This window comes from Piliocolobus tephrosceles, chromosome 9 (genome assembly GCF_002776525.5).
Source record: "Piliocolobus tephrosceles isolate RC106 chromosome 9, ASM277652v3, whole genome shotgun sequence".
NCBI lineage: Eukaryota > Metazoa > Chordata > Mammalia > Primates > Cercopithecidae > Piliocolobus > Piliocolobus tephrosceles.
Window position 1 is genome coordinate 106,729,338 of NC_045442.1, and position 17,960 is coordinate 106,747,297.

Here is a 17,960-nt window from a genome sequence, read left to right on the forward strand (position 1 = left end):
TCAAGAATGGTAGACACATCAAACAAGAATCAGATAAAAGCTTGAGGAAAAAGATGTTCAGAAGAATACTGGAGTTATTCTTTATGCTTCACTGCCCTTTACCTCTCTTGGTACCTTCCAGAGAAACAAGTATAGATGTATTTTTAGCTTGCCGTTTCCAGCATCAATATGACAACATGATTTTGTCTTTATATCAGTAAGCAGCTTCTACTATGTTTTCCTATTTTCTGCTAGCTACAATTTACAAAGGATGTCACAGCACTGGTAAGAAATGAACAGTAGCCATTTCTTTGCTTTTTAAGTCATGTTTTGTAGAGATTTGTAATAAGCCAATCTATTAAAAACTGTTCAGTTTGCTTAGAGAAGTCCCTCTATCATGTTAATCTTACTAATTTGCAGAATGTGTTTGTGATAGATGGTTTTCCATCCTTATTTTTTATTTTTATGTTTGGTTTTTTCTTTGTATCCTGTATATAACTGATGCTACAGCATAATACTTACCTGCATCAGTGTACGTGTGTGTGAAATATATAATATATACATATATATTTCTTTATTTTTAAGTACCTCACCCTCTTCCTGTCCCTACTACTTTGCTGTTATGTTTGTGGCTGCACTTGAGCTTTACAAGCTGTCGAATGCAAAGACAGGATATGCTGATAGTCTTGAGTTAAGCTTGTTTTGATTAGGGGAAGATGTGTTACCACACCTGTCTCAGATGCTGAACATAGCCCCTGTGTTGCACTGATGAGCTCTGTTTTGTAAAGTCTCTATAGTTAATTTCTGTTATTCTTAAGGCTTTAAAAATATTGCTGAATAATTTTACAAATAGTTGATAAAAAACAATTTGACCTGCATGCCTGCCTGTTGGTAATAGAGAAATGTCTCCTCATAATAAGTAAAAGAGACCAAATAAATTTGTACGATACACTTTTGCATTAGCTTAAAATAAAAGTATAAATTATATACAGAATGATGAGTTACCTTTTTTCATATTTTTGTGCCTTTATTGTGTGTGCTTTATTTCTTAAATTTCCATATTCTCTTACTTTAAATATTAAAATACTTAGCATGGCTGCTGATGGGCTTAGTTTATCAAAATGGATTATTGTCAGGGACTGTGAAATGGTTAATTGACAAGATGCTTCAACTAAATTAGATTTAATTTATGATAGTAGTAGTATTTAAAATGCATTTAAGATTTTTAGTATTTTCACCTTTTGTCTGGCAAAATACATGAATCTTCCTTTGCTGGGATTTATTTGGCAGCCATTTAACCTGTCGACTGCTGAAAAATCAGAAGGCTTGAATGGGGAGAATTTTAGAAGCAGTATGGGTACATCTAATTTGTTGGGTAGAAATTTATGAGTTTCACGTGTTTTGAGCAAAGAGGTGATTGTAATTTGTATGTGTTGCAGATTCTACAATGTATTTGATTTCTGAGAGACTAGCTCTTTCTAGATTTGTAGAGTACCCTTATGTTGTGTTTGCATGCATGCTATAGTGAATGTCACTCAGGAACGAGGTAGGGCATAGTCAGATAAAATAGTGAACTGTAAAAATCGAAATTATTATTCTTGTTGTGAATTTCCAGTGACACCTTTCTCTCATTTCTATACAGGCATATTCTCAAGATGCCTACCTGAAAGGCAACGAAGCTTATAGTGGCAATGCCCGCAATATACCTGAACCTCCACCAATCTGCTATCCCTGGCTGCCATCTGCCCCGTCAGCCATGGCACAGCCAGTTGAAATATCTCCTCCTGACTCATCATTGAGCAAACAGCAAACCAGTACACCAGTACTGACACAACCTGGCAGGGCCTATAGAATGGAAATACAAGTGCCTCCATCACCAACAGATGTTGCAAAATCAAACACAGCAGTGTGTGTTTGCAATGAAAGTGTAAGGACTGTCATTGTGCCTTCTGAGAAGGTTGTAGATTTGTTATCCAATAGAAACAACCATGCAGGTCCTTCACATAGAACTGAAGAAGTGAGGTATGGTGTGAATGAGCAGACCTCTTTAAAAACAGTGTCAAGAACCACATCACCACCATTATCAATTCCCACCACTCATCTAATTCATCAGACTGCAGGCTCCAGATCATTGGAACCTTCTGGAATTTTACTTAAATCTGGAAATTACAGTGGACATTCTGAAGGAATCTCAAGCAGCAGATCTCAAGCTGTGGAGGCTCCCTCTGTATCTGTTAATCACTATTCGCCAAATTCCCATCAGCACATAGACTGGAAAAACTATAAAACTTACAAAGAGTATATTGATAACAGACGATTGCACATAGGTTGTCGGACAATACAAGAAAGATTAGATAGTTTAAGAGCAGCATCTCAAAGCACGACGGAGTATAACCAGGTCGTCCCCAACCGCACTACTTTGCAGGGACGACGTCGAAGCACCTCTCATGATCGAGTGCCCCAGTCTGTCCAGATACGGCAACGCAGTGTGTCCCAAGAAAGACTGGAAGATTCTGTGCTAATGAAGTATTGTCCAAGAAGTGCATCTCAAGGAGCACTGACGTCTCCATCTGTTAGTTTTAGTAATCATAGAACTCGTTCATGGGATTATATTGAGGGACAGGATGAAACCTTAGAAAATGTCAGTTCTGGAACTCCAATACCTGATTCCAATGGAGAGAAAAAACAGACGTACAAGTGGAGTGGGTTTACTGAACAGGATGATAGACGAGGTATTTATGAAAGACCTAGGCAGCAAGAAATTCATAAATCTTTTCGAGGTTCCAATTTTACTGTGGCTCCAAGCATTGTTAATTCTGATAACAGGCGATTGAGTGGTAGAGGAGTGGGATCTGTGTCACAGTTTAAAAAAATTCCACCAGATCTAAAAGCACTGCAGTCAAACAGAAATTTTCAAACTACTTGTGGAATGTCACTGCCTCGGGGTATTTCACCAGACAGGTCACCTCTTGTGAAAGTCAGAAGTAATTCTTTGAAAGCTCCTTCGACGCATGTCACAAAACCATCATTTAGCCAGAAATCATTTGTTTCTATCAAAGACCAAAGACCAGTAAATCACTTGCATCAGAATAGTCTGTTGAATCAGCAGACATGGGTAAGGACTGACAGCACCCCTGATCAGCAAGTGGAGACTGGGAAATCCCCCTCTTTATCTGGAGCCTCTGCTAAGCCTGCCCCTCAGTTGAGTGAAAACGCCGGTACTTCAGATTTAGAACTACCCATCAGTCAAAGGAATCAAGATTTAAGTTTACAAGAGGCTGAAATTGAGCAATCAGATACTTTAGATAATAAAGAAGCTGTCATCCTAAGGGAAAAACCTCCATCTGGACGCCAGACACCACAGCCTTTAAGGCATCAGTCTTACATCTTGGCAGTAAATGACCAGGAGACTGGGTCAGACACTACCTGCTGGCTGCCCAATGATGCACGTCGAGAGGTCCACATAAAAAGAATGGAGGAAAGAAAAGCCTCAAGTACCAGTCCACCTGGCGATTCCTTGGCTTCCATCCCATTTATAGGTGAGCTTATTTAGAGTCATTGGCTAATATGCCAAATGTAGAAGAAATCTTTCCAGAAAAGTGTTATTTCTAGTTCATTAGGCATAGAAATCTTAACAGTGTGATTTTAAAATGTTGGTAGGGAATCTCATAAGCTGTGCTTCAACTAGAGCTTTTATCCTCTTTAAAGGTTGTTTCTAGTACCAATTTTCCTTTTTTTAAAAAAAAAAAATTCATGTACCTAGTATACATTTCAAGTTTTTATTTTGATGAAACAAATTCCTGAGATTAAGGAAATCAGCAAAGCAAATTGTACCTAATTGTTGATTCATGTGAATCAAAAACCAAGTGGAACAGTTTTGATAATTAGTTACCAACCTTTCATTTAAACGGTGCTTTTACTTTCTAAAGCATATTTCTTTGTAAATTTAACGTGTACTGAGAGAAAAGACCTCTTCATTGTCAAGTTAGTTTGCCATACTATAAATCTTGGAATAGATTTGGAGAAGTTACTTAAATTATAAGTGTGTGCCACAGTTGCTGGCACCCGTCCTGTTGAGTCTTCTGTCTCCTCCCTCCCACCCTAGATCTGTTCTCCATACAGCAGCCAGTGTGATGTTTTTATGTCAATTAGATCACACCACTCCTCTGTGCAGAACCCTCTGTTTTCTTCCCATCCATCTCACCCAAAATAGCATGCAAAATCCTGTGGTCTGAAAGGCCCTCCTCCATGGTGTGCCTCACAGCTCCCTCTCTGATGGGGTCAGAGAGGTCCTGCCTCGTGGTCTCTTATCACAGTCTTCCATGTGCATCCCATCTGCAGCCTCGCCAGCCTCCTTGCTGTCAGGCGTGCCTTGCTACAGGGACAGGTACAGCTGGTTTCCAACCCTGGAACACATTCCACAGATAGTCACAAGCCTCTTGACTTCCTCATAACATTTGGGTCTCTGCTCAAAGATCTTATCCAAGCAGCCTTTGTGACTCACCTATCTAAAACAGGTATCCCACGCACAGACACAGAAACTGACATTCTCTTAAGCTTTTTTATTTATCTTTGTATTACTGTTTCCACTTGACATGTTTTGTTTTTGTTTTTTTGTTACATGTTTCTCAGTAGAACTAAAACATAAACTACATGAGAGCAGAAATTTTAAATCTTTGGTTCACTTTTGTGTCCCTAATGCCTAGAACACTGTGTGGCATAAAGAATGCACTCAGTAAGTATTTGTTGAGATAATGGCTGAAAGAATTTTGAAATGCTGGTTAAATGTATAGCAAAACAACAAGACAGTTATCATAATGACTGTGCAGCTCTAAAACATCTGCTAACGGGTGATGACTTACGTCCTTAATATTATCTTCATTTTATAAGTGAGAAATTTAAGGAATAGAGAGGCCAAATAACTTCTTTAAAATCGCACAGTAAGTAATAGAGACAGGGTGTCTAGGTTTGCCTCATTCAGCCTCATCCCAGAGCACAGCTCCAGGGAGGGTGCTGTTTATATAGAATGCCTGTGAAGAGTGCCCCCTGGAGGCGTGCGATGCAGGGGCTTTTTTCCTTCTCTTTTTGCCACCAGCCAAGGCCCATACTTCTATTCCCCTGGTGCCCAGTGGGTTTATGAAAAGAGTTCTCTATCATTTTACAGTATAATATGCTTCTCTTTGAGTACCAGTTGAGTTTTTCTTTTCTATGGGAACATTTTTAAAGCTGTTGAGGACTGTTGTTTCTTTTCTATGGAAACATTTTTAAAGCTATCAATTGTAAAGCTATTGATAGCTTTAAAAATATTTCTTAAGAAAACACTTAATTGGATAGGTGACACTAAAAGCTTTTTTAAAAAGTTCCCCACAGCTTATGTTTTTTTAATAAATAGGATATATTCAAGTTGTCAATGTTGTAGGGAATCTCAACCTAAATTGTACCCATATTCATATGTATACCCCTAAGGCCAAACTCAGCAAATAGTAGACTCCTGTCATAGATGGAATCTTATACATCATCTAGAATAGATATTTTATAGAAAGCATCTGATGGCGAATGATTGTTTTATGAGGTTTTAAAATGTAAAAAATCCTACAACCTGTAGCTGTGTTTCACTGGCCTGTGCGATCTTATCAGAACAGTGGCATCATATTTTCTTCCTACATAATAACAACAATATAATTAGATTACATTGGAGTAGTAAAAAAAAGTGCTGGATATATCTGTTAATATTTCTTCCTAGTTATGAAGTATAGAAATAAAGAGTTAATTATGTTATTAAAGAGGGGACTTTGGCTAAAATAGAAAATAAAGATCTGTATAATTCTGTATACATATAGATTGATGAAAATAAATCATTTTATTTACTAAGAATAAAAGTACTCTCTAGTTCCTATCTTATTTGACTTTTGTCTCCCTCCCGCAACTGCTCACCTCCTGCTGTACGGCCCAGTTACTAATGGGCCATGGACCAGTACCAGTCTGCAGTGCAGGAGCTGGGGACCCCTCCTATATACTAAGGTTCTAGGAGGCATACAGGCATACAAAACAAAATGAATACATTTTGTTTTTAAATTTGGAATATTACTCATTAACAGTATTTTGTTTACTGTTCCCACTCCCCCACTTTATACAGCTACATAGTAAGTCCTGAAAATAAATTTCAACTTCTTTTATAAGTAAACACAAACCGCAACAATGTGAGCTGTTCATGAGTAATCTCATGGTGAGTAGCAGATATTGCAATGTGTTCTAAAATCCTGACTTCCTACACTTCTCTAATTTATACTCCTCATTACTAGTAATACAAAAATACTGTGACTGTTACCCACACCCAGGGTTTCATCTTAACTTTCTTTCTCCATGCTTTTGTCACGTCTCTAAGACTCCTCCGTCTTACCCCAGCGTTGGCTGTGTGTGTGCTCGGTGAGGGTTAGCCTAGGTTCAATTGAATTTGATGGTCACAGCCTTATTGGCACTGCCATATCAAGATGATTTAGAAGTGTTAAGTTGGTTAACAAAAATGTTCCACCAGTAAATAATTTTATATGCTCTTTTATCTTTTCTTTGGCAGTACCATTAGTTTTTTGTTTGTTTGTTTTTGAGATGGAATTTCACTTTCATTGCCTGAACTGGAGTACAATGACACGCTCTTGGCTCACTGCAACCTCCGCCTCCCGGGTTCAAGTGATTCTCCTGCCTCAGCCTCCCAAATAGCTGGGATTACAGGCATGCGCCGCTATGCCCAGCTAATTTTGTTTATTTTTAGTAGAAATGGGGTTTCACCATGTTAGCCAGGTTGGTCTCAAACTTCTGACCTCAGGTGGTCCGCCCGCCTCAGCCTCCCAAAGTGCTGGGATTACAGGCATGAGCTACCATACCCAGCCACATTAGCTTTTATTCAGAAACACTTTAAATTTCTTTGTAGCACACTTTATAGATTGCTATGCTTATTTATTTAGGGAGATATGTTTTTTTTAAACCTAGCTCTTTTTTTTTTTTTTGGAGATGGAGTCTCACTCTGTCACCCAGCCTGGAGTGCAGTGGCATGATCTTGGCTCACTGCAACCTCTGCCTTCCACATTCAAGCGATTCCCCCACCTCAGTCTTCCAAGTAGCTGGGATTACAGGCGTGTGCCACCACACCCGGCTAATTTTTGTATTTTTAGTGGAAACGGGGTTTCACCGTGTTGACCAAGCTGGTGTCGAACTCCTGATCTCAGGTGATCTGCCTGCCTCAGTCTCCCAAAGTGCTGGGATTACAGGCATGAGCCACTGTGCCCTCCCAAAACCTAGCTCTTACAAACTGTAAAATTGTTTCACTAAAATAGACTTTGGAGCCTTTTCACCTAGTTCCTTTAATGTTGAAAATAGACCCAAATCTCAGAAGCCCTCTAACAAATGCCTGGTTTATAAAAACCTAAAAATATTTTATATGTTTACATAAATTAAATAGGTAATTCTACCCGTTTAGTGGATTTGTAACTGTTGGCCATTTGAACTAGAATTGGCCCTTCTCACCATCCAAGTCCAACTTCTTTGCTTTATAGGTGGTAAATGTAATATCCAAAAAAGTTAAGTGGCTTTTGCAAAGTCAAACACACCAGGTCTCTTGACTTCCCTACTCAGTCATCCACATTTCTACTCTGTTGCTGCTTTTCTGTGTACTAGAATTGAGAATAATTTTCAAGATAGATTAGTGAAATTGTTGACCTGATATTTATTAAATTTCTAAGTAAATGTTGAATTTGTTGAAATTGTTGCAGCATGTCAGCTGGCAAGCTGGATCATTTTTCATACACACACGCTTGTGCATGGGCCCACGGACACACACCCTCACCCCCAGATCTTAAAGGTTTAGTTATCTTTGGTTTATGGGACTGCAAAACTTCAGCCAAGTAATTGTAACCTGTTAACCGTGGCAAATCTAGATGTGATCCTTCCACTTGCCCTTTGTAAATTTAGAGCCGTTGCTCTGCTGACTGGTGCATGCTTTCTTGTAGATGAGCTGACCATGATATCACACACATCCCTGCTTTTGCTCTGATTTTGTCACCTCCCTTTCAAATACCTACTTCACAGTAGTTCCTCTTGGATTTATAACTCCACTCCCTCATCGTCAGCACTGACTGCCGTCTTGCTGTGGCAAACATGAATAGGGAATTTATTCAAAATACTCCCCTTCCTAACCACTGTAAAATCATTTCTGTCTAATAGGGAGATACGGCAATGACCTTTTGGTTATTAAGATAGCCAAATCTCCAAATGACTTTCAAAAAGCCAAATGTTAATTTAAATCCATGTTCACAGAACTGACCGTTAAAGAAACTTAGTCTTAATTAGAAAACTGATTTCCAGTTATGATAATGAGCTTAATTATTGTAAAAATTGGGAATATTTGAACTAGGTGATGGGCACCCCTCACCAGTTCATATAAAACAGGACTTATTGCTTCAAAAATTTTATTTATAATTAGTGAAAAATGTTTAGTGAGCCTACTCGAGGTCTGTTGCTGGATCAAAGATGAGAAGGCCATGTGAATATATTAGCATCATTTTTAAACATTCTTTCTCCAGGCCTTTTAAAATTTTATAATTAGTGAAAAATGTTTAGTGAGCCTACTCGAGGTCTGTTGCTGGATCAAAGATGAGAAGGCCATGTGAATATATTAGCATCATTTTTAAACATTCTTTCTCCAGGCCTTTTAAATGTAATGTAAATGGAGTTCCAGCTCCAGCATGCCATTTTTATCAGCTCTTTTACCTGATGTTCAGTAATTGGTATTAATGGGGCTAATTTAAATTTGCCTAAGGAGTTCGACTTTTTTAGAATGTCTTTATTTCATTGGGCTTAACTCTGATTTAAAAAAAAAATACCAAAAAAGTGGCATTACCAAAGATTAATACGTTGTTACTTGAAAGAAGGAGCTTATGCTTGACTGTTAATAAGATCATTTAACTTTAGCCATTCACCTCCTTTGATTTAAATTGAGTGTTTATCTCAGAAGGCAAGTAAAAAGAAAGGATATTTGTCACATCTGATTTTATGTATGTATGTATGTATGTATGTATTTATTTATTTTTGAAACGGAGTCTCGTTTTGTTGCCCAGGCTGGAGTGCAGCGGTGTGATCTCGGCTCACTGCAAGCTCCACCTCCCGGGTTCACGCCATTCTCCTACCTCAGCCTCCTGAGTAGCTGGGACTACAGGCGCCTGCCACCATGCCTGGCTACTTTTTGTATTTTTAGTAGAGACGGGGTTTCACCGTGTTAGCCAGGGTGGTCCCGATCTCCTGACCTCGTGATCTGCCCGCCTCGGCCTCCCAAAGTGCTGGGATTACAGGCGTGAGCCACTGCACCTGGCCTGAATTTATTTTTAAGACACAGGATCCATTAGCTGTATTTCCTCTCCTTTTCCCTAAGGATGAGGAAAAATCAAGATTTTAAGTGTATTTTGCTTGAGGTATGTCCCTTCTGGTAAGAGTTGGAACAGAAACAGTTTATTCAATTTCCATATTTTAGTAAAAAAGATACGTACATGCTGTTGCTATTTTGGAACCGCATATATAATTTTAGGTTAGTTGCCATTTCTTTCAACTTACACAAATTTACCCCTCTCTTTGCAATATACAGTTTACTCTGTCATTGAAATAAGTAATAGTGTTAATATTCCTTAAATTATTATGCTGTAATTTGGGGAGAGGGTAGGAATACTACTTGGTAGCAGAGGTGAAATAAAATAGCAGAATTATGTCAGGGAACTGATTATTCTGCCATGGTCTATGCTGAAAATTCTGATGATTTCACTGAGTTACATAAAACTATTGTCAACTATAATTATAAAATATAAAGTACATTGGTTATATGCTTCTTTGTAATTATGATAAGCTGTGAGAAACATTCCTCATAACTCAGCTCATCTTAGAAGGGGCTATTTTTTTGCTCTCTGCCCTAACCTGTAACAGTGGACACTGGGTGTTCTGAGAAGACATGCACATTTGTCAGGGTGGTAGAAACGCATTGCCCTCCACATTTATGTTCATCATAATTCTCTTGGTTCCAGGGACAGGGCAATTATTTCAAATTAGCTCATGCCAAGAAGTAATGTTAGCTCACAGAGAAAAACTTCTGTGGTAGACCTGGTTCCATGCATGGCTGGATCTAAATACCCAAGTGATGACATCAAGAGTGAGGTTTTTTTTCCTTTTCTTTTTTTCTTTTTTGACATGGAGTCTCGCTCTGTTGCCCAGGTTGGAGTGCAGTGGCATAATCTCGGTTCATGCAGCCTCCACCTTCCAGGTTCAAGCGATTCTCTTGCGTCAGCCTCCTGAATAGCTGGGATTACCAGCGTGCACCACCATGCCTGGCTAATTTTTGTATTTTTAGTAGAGATGGAGTTTCACCATGTTGGCCATGCTGGTCTCAAACTCCTGACCTCAAGTGATCCTCCTGTCTTGGCCTCCCACAGTGCTGGGATTACAGGCATGAGCCACCACTGTGAGTCTTTTTTTGTTTTGCTTTCTTCTTTCTCAGATAATTTTTCTCCACATAGTAGAAAAGGTGGCCATTGGTGACAACTCAACAATTCACTGATTTCTACAGTTGTTGTTCTTCAAGGAAAAGAAGAGAAAGTCCAGGGTTTTCTCACTGTCCATGTATTGAATCCTGGAGATACTATTAATATCAGGGGCTCTGACTGCGTGGTTCTCACCCCTTGGCCAGTCTCTGGATTGAGAGGGACAGGCCTAGATCATGCCCACCCACAGGAGGGCCAGCCACTCCTGTGAAATCCTGTTGAATCTCTGGGATAGACAGGCATAGACACACTCTGTAGTTATGTTGCAGAATACGAAGAGGATCAAGTAGGATGAGAACATCTTAAAGTGAAAATACCTGTCAGTTTATGAGATGAATAAACAGTTATAAATCAGTTTCATCTTGCTTTTATTTGATCATTTCAGTAATAGGTTTTTACAAGTATTTTTTGCATTTTTATTAGGCTTTTGTATTTCTTCCATGAGTTGTCTTTTCATGTGTTTTGCTCTTTCCGCTGTGATTTTAGTGGTTCTTACTTATAAGAGCTCTTCACATAGGAGGGCTTCCCTTCTTTCATGCTTTGGTATCTGAAAAATAATGATGTAACAGTTATGCATGAAGTTTCACAATATGAAATCTTTAAGATGTTTTTTCTAAAATATTGATAAGCAATAAACAGTGAAAATTTCCTATTCAGATATGAATATTATCAATAGAAACATAATTTGAAATATTTTCCATTTGGAAAAAATCCAAATTGAATAATGGAGAAGATATTATCTGTGAGGATTATTTACTTTTGGAAAACATTGTTTTCCAAAGCAAAATTTTGGGATATATAGGCCTGTATTTTTTTACATGTTAAGAAACAGTAACCACATTAGATTTTGATGTGTAGCAACTTACGTATTCTTCACCATTCTTTTTATTAAAAAGAGCTCTGGGTCTTTTGGTGAAGAAAGTAAATGAAGACTTCATTTTCTTTCTTTGTTTTTTTTCTTTTTTTCTTCTTTTGAGACAGAGTCCTGCTCTGTCGTCCAGGCTGGAGTGCAGTAGCATGATCTCAGCTCACTGCTACTCCGCCTCCCGGGTTCAAGTGATTCTCCTGCCTCAGCTTCCCAAGTAGCTGGGACTACAGGCATACACCACCATGCCCCGCTAATTTTTGTATTTTTAGTAGAGACAGGGTTTTGCCATGTTGGCCAGGCTGCTCTTGAACTCCTGACCTCAGGTGATGCGCCCGTCTTGGACTCCCAAAGGGCTGAGATTACAGGCGTGAGCCACCGCATCCGGCCAAGACTTCATTTCTTAAGTCAGTTCTTTGATTATGTAATTTAGTTTAACACGAATGTTTATACCACTTAATAACAAATCTATAACCCCAGTAGTTCATAAATACGTTTTGAATGCATTAATGTCTTAATGTAGTATGTGATATGCCTAGGATAAAGATGATTGATTTTCATCTAACAGAAAATTTTAGTTGAAAATTTAGAAGTCGTTTGAAAGTGTGACATCATGATGCTTTTGAATATATTTGTATATGAAATGAAAAATTTTTGTTTTCCCTTTGGTCAACTAATGTCTATTTTTCTACATTGGAAAATAAGATAAATTGGAATTGTTTTTACGTAATCTGCATATTGGTAATAATTAAAGTGTATGTGAAAATTAGAGTTTTTGAATTTGGATTATTCCTAACATAGTATTTTTAAACCGGTAGAAAAATTTTTATATTTTTCAAAGGGAATAAAGAATGGGATTAGTATAGTCTGTAAATGTGAGGTAATATAATTGTGTTTACTTTAAAAATATGTTTAGCTTTTCCTTTTCTCCTTTTAACATACCAGTAAAAGGCATTTATTATAAAGAATGCAACAATACTGAAATGAGTAAGCCCAATGTTAGTCTCTTCTCCCACGCCTTCTCCATTCAGTCCAACTTTAGAACAGGTGAGTATCTATCCTCCCACCTATTTTTGCAGACATATCTAAAACTGATTATTTTAATCCAGTGTGTTTCAGAAATTTTCTCCAAAATATAGTAAGTCAGAAGGGATTGAATGAATACCATCAGGAAATCCAGGGACCCAAAATTTGAAAATTGTATTTAATGCTTTGCAATAATGCTTAATCCATGTACAATTTGAATTTCATGTTCGTTACTTTTGCAAGGCATAAAATCATTCTCCTCCAAGATTTATCCCAGTATAAAGATTTATTAATACTGCATGAGTCAGATACTTTTTGAAGAATACAGTATATTCCTGTTCACATCAGTATTCATTAATCTATAACAGAATTATGCATCAGCAGACTATAAAACTAGCCTGCTTTATATCATGTATCATTTAAAGAAACTTTGTTACATGTGCTAATTTAAATATCAAAATCAGTTTTAAATACTACAAGTTTTAGTGAAATTAAATTGTTATCCTCATTGGATTTTTAAAACTTCAGTTATCTTCTTGCTTTTGGAAAAAGAATTACTGTATTCTTACTGACATGATAGTAAACTGTCATTTACTTAGTGAAAAGTGGTGCATAGAGAAATTTCCAAAATGTCTTCTCTTGCTAAAATGTAAAGAGCTGCTTTTAAAGAAAGTTGTAAAAATAGAAAATAAGCTAAACATAGTTAGAATTTACTGATTTTGGCCATAAGATGGAAATGTTATATTTTTGTAACACTATTGGTCTTTTTGATTAAAATCCTGATAATATGGTACAGCATTCTTAGAATTTAGTCAAAATTGACATAGCTGGACCTTTTAAATCAAGGCATCAAAACCCTGGTTTATCATTGTAGTACATTATTTAACAGGTTTTATTCTGGGGCATTTAATTTTAAGGATTATAGTTCCAGCATCCTATTGAATTACATTTCTTGGCCTCAAGTATTAGAATTTAAATCATTGATGTTTTTATAAGAGTAAGAATTTTGTACAAATGTCTCTGGAAACTTATTTTGGAAGCTAGAGACTGGACTTTGTCTTTCTACAGAAATTGAGATACACTTGTGTGGGGATGAGGGGGGAGATACGGTTTTAGGAATTAATGCTTTGAAAACTGAGCCTCAACCAATCACCTTGCTTAATTTCCTGAAGTGATAATCTGTGATACATTTAAAATTTGAAAAGTAATTCTTTCGGGTGGTATATGATTATTGCTCTGGTTTGATAGGTTTAGGTTTGAGGTACCTATAAACTTGAGTACCTTGACAATTAGTGAAGGCATTAATTGGTTGGCAGAGCAGCTCATTTAATTTCTTATACCATATTCTCAGAATTATGTAGAATTACCAGAGTAATAATTGTAAATCAATTTTTAGCAGACTGAATAGGTCATTTAGTGATGTGCTTTGGTGGTGAAGTGTTAAAATCTTTGTCTGACCCCCTTAATAATGATTATTGACTGAGTTTTATTAATAACAATTAGGTCATTGAACATTCTGATTTTCCTTTTTTCTTACAGATGAACCAACTAGCCCTAGCATTGATCATGATATTGCACATATTCCTGCTTCTGCTGTTATATCAGCCTCTACCTCTCAGGTCCCCTCCATAGCAACAGTTCCTCCCAGCCTCACAACTTCAGCTCCCATAATTCGCCGTCAGCTCTCACATGACCACGGTACGTCTAAAGGGTGGTTTTGTAAACCATATGTCATGCTCTGTTTTCCACTTAGAACAGTATGATAAACTGATCTTTCCACCATTAAAAGAATCTGGGAACCACTTGTGAATGTCTAAATACTGAATTTTAATTAATTACAGAATCTGTTGGCCCTCCTAGCCTGGATGCTCAGCCCAACTCAAAGACAGAAAGATCAAAATCGTATGATGAGGGTCTTGATGATTACAGAGAAGATGCAAAATTGTAAGTCTCAGGTGTACTATTTTAAATATTTGTATGTGGATGGGTATTCAGCATGACCTTGACACATAAGTTCAGAATTTAATGGTGGTCTTATGTTTTCTAACTTTGACATTAGAAATGCAAATAAAGTTGTTAATGGTAACATTAAATTGAATTTTAAAAATCAGTAACACACAAACGTGGTAGAAAAATATGTTAAATACTCTCACCCTAAGAACTGCAGCCATTCAGTACTATTCAGACATAATACGTTACTGTTTTCTTTTGTGTAATTCTAGAGCTATTCTGTACATAAAATCATATGTACACTACCTAAATATGCATATATGTGTATTGTATTCTAATTATTTTTACAAACAAATGACACATGGTATAGACACTGATCTTAGAGATCATTAAATGCATATAGTCCTGGCTCATGCTGTTTCATGATTTTTTAATTTTCCATTGAATAGTTTATACCATGATATACTTAACCAATACTCTGTATTAATAGACATTTATAGTGATCAAATCTTATGCTATCACAAATACTTTATTGACTATATTTGTTCATAGTGCAGTTAGCACATGTGTGAATAAATATAATTGAAAACAGGATTCTTACATCAAAGGTGTATTTTTATTTATTTTAAAAATTTATTTATTTTTGAGACAGTTTTGCTCTTGTTGCCCAGGCTGGAGTGCAATGGCGTGATCTCGGCTCACTGCAACCTCCACCTCCCGGGTTCAAGCGATTCTCCTGCGTCAGCTTCCTAAGTAGCTGGGATTACAGACATGCACCACCACGCCCAGCTAAGTTTGTGTCTTTAGTAGAGACGGGGTTTCACCATGTTGGTCAGGCTGGTCTTGAACTCCTGATCTCAGGTGATCCACCCACCTCGGCCTCCCACAGTACTGGGATTACAGGCATGAGCCACCGTGCCTGGCCATATTTTTAATTTTAATATCTATTGTTAATAGCTCTCCATAAAAATTATACCGAACCACATTCCCACCAGCAATATACAAAAGCCTCTGCTGTTATATTCTAACACAGTGTATTGTTTAGACTTTGATACATATCTTTTGAATTATCATAATAGCATTTTGCAGTTTTAATTTGACACTTTCTCACCAGTTGAACACCATTTCATATATTTAAGATATTTATATTTTTCTGTGAACTGATTTTTTATATTTTTTGACTATTTTCTATGGATTCTTCTGACTTCTGCATCCTTTTTATATAAAGGAAGCTAACATTTTTCTGTGATGTGTTGCAAGTCTTTCCTAATTCAATATTTGTCATTTTTTTTAAACCATGCAAAAATATTTAAAATTTTTTCTGTGACTAAATTTAGGAAATATTTTTGTGGCCTTTGAATTTTGAGTCGTATCGTATTGAAAAATTCTGTCTCTACTCCAGAATTATAACAAAAGTTATGTTTACTTTTTTTTTTTTGTAAACTTACAACTTTGACTCACCTGGAATTAATTTATTCTAATTAGTGAGATAAACAGACTTTACATTTTCTAATATCTCTGTTGTCCCAAAAGCACCTGTTGAATGTCATCCTTTTCCACCAATACATTATCTTTATTATATACTAAGTCATATGTATTTAATTTTATTTTGGGGCTCTATTCTGTTCAGTTGATTTATCTGCATATTAATGTATAACAGGTTCTATTAATTATGGTAGTTTTTTGTCTTTCTTATCTGGTAAGACTATTATCCATCATTATTTTAAGGTTTTTCAGAATTCTCCTATTTTTATTTTAGTATTTGAACCTCAGATTTTCTAGTTCTTGAATTATGTACATTTTCATTGATACAATGATTAATTTATAAATTAACTTGGGGAATACTGACATCTATGATATTGAACCTTGTGTTAAAGAGCTATTTGTCTTTTTTATTTTTGCATACAGTCCTCTGAGGGTTCCATTTGGTTATTCTTTATATTCCTTTATATAAAAGAATATATATGAAGAATCTATATATTCTTTATATAAAATTAGTTCTTTCTGGACGAGCTACTTGAGGGAGGTTTGTGTGTGGCTAGCAGGGCTTGCTTCCAGGCTAGCAGGAATTTTCCTAAAGATACAGGGTTGGATTTGTGAGCTATTTTAGCTTTTATTTCTTCCTCATTATAAGATATCAAAAACTGCCATTATTTCAGAGTCTACCGCACCCTACACCAGCTACACACTGTTTCCTGCAGTGATGGCAGGACTGTATGTTTCCTCATTCTCCTCTGATATTCCGTGGTAACAAACGAGGCTCCCGTCGCCAGCTTCAGCACGCTATTTTCCATTGTTCCAAACAATGGATGGTTGGTTTCAATCTCTCAGAAATCAGTGTACTGCAGTTTTCAGATCTGCAAGTAACGGTGCCCTCTTCTTTCTTCCTGTATCCATTGTTTACTTCACTGCAGTTAGCCACCTTTCTTTGTTTGTATAGCTTAGTTCAGAGTTACAGTGTCTTCTGATATGGTTGAAGATTGAGTTTGCATATATGTTTCTGATTATGTTGTTGTTTGTGGCGTGGTGGGGGCGTTTCTGAGAGGAGAGAACAGTGACACCTTTAGTAACATCTTGAAGAAACTCTAAGTTTCTTAAATGAATTTTGAGTTTAAAAAAGTTTATTGTCCCTTAATAAAAGTTAAATTATTTTCAATTACTTTAACATGAACCTATCTCCTGAAGCACTAAGCCTTTTCAGTGGCAACAGTTGTCCTCCTTTTTGAAAGCAGTCAGAATGTGGTTAGAGTAGAAGAGTGAAGGGCTGGGACTGTCCCTAACTGCGCCTTCCCTGCCACATTTCCAGTTCAGGGTATCCACCAGCAAGATGAGTGGAGATGACAGGAAGCATCTCCCTGAAGATGGCTGCTGATGGCAACTGCTTACTGATCATAATTAACATCATGGAAATCCTTAATATAGCATTGCAGCTATGGTTAACTAATAACATAAAACCCAGTGTTCAGCCTGAGTAGCTTTTTCTTTGATTAAAAAAAAAAATAGAAAATCCCACACTTTAAGCAGAAACAATTTTAATTTACCAGATCAATTAGGAAAGTTTTAATTACTGAGTGGGAAGTTTTTTTATAAAATTAGCTTTTTTTTCACTTCCACTGAATAGGGGACATTTAACGTATTAATGATGAAATCTCAGATTATTATTGAAAGATTAATGGTAATAAAATTATTCTTACATCTTTAAGATATTTTTTGCACTTAGTGAAAATATTTATGTATTTTTTTTCCCAACAGGTCCTTTAAGCACGTATCTAGTCTGAAGGGAATCAAGGTTAGTATTAGAGTTTCTCCTTACCTTAGTTTCTCTCTTCATAGAGAAGTACTTCTTTTACCCAGTAGAAATTTAATATTTAAATATTGTAATCTTTTATTCTGTAAGTATTGAGTACATTTGGAAAATATTATGTATAAAATGTTGTCTTCTAATTTCTATACATATTCAAGTATGTAATACTTGATGCACATTGTGCTGATTTTTCTGACTTTATCAGTTCAAGGCCAGAAATCTAACTGCCCAGCAGTCATTTTTGTATTTTGTTGTACGTTTT

At 36.6% G+C, this 17,960-nt stretch overlaps 1 protein-coding gene across 4 annotated transcripts in view; it reads left to right on the forward strand.

The window, feature by feature from the left end:
* Nucleotides 1–17,960, forward strand: part of ARHGAP21 (Rho GTPase activating protein 21) — a 141,388-nt gene that overhangs the window by 103,177 nt on the left and 20,251 nt on the right. For 2 of the 4 annotated variants that reach the window (XM_023223184.2, XM_023223186.3), the window contains exons 8-12: nucleotides 1,622–3,518; nucleotides 12,364–12,465; nucleotides 13,984–14,142; nucleotides 14,286–14,388; nucleotides 17,647–17,683. In XM_023223184.2, the coding sequence (XP_023078952.1) occupies nucleotides 1,622–3,518; nucleotides 12,364–12,465; nucleotides 13,984–14,142; nucleotides 14,286–14,388; nucleotides 17,647–17,683 (2,298 nt within the window). The remainder of the gene's footprint in view (nucleotides 1–1,621; nucleotides 3,519–12,363; nucleotides 12,466–13,983; nucleotides 14,143–14,285; nucleotides 14,389–17,646; nucleotides 17,684–17,960) is intronic. The other 2 variants (XM_023223187.2, XM_031936209.1) reach the window with 1 other exon arrangement.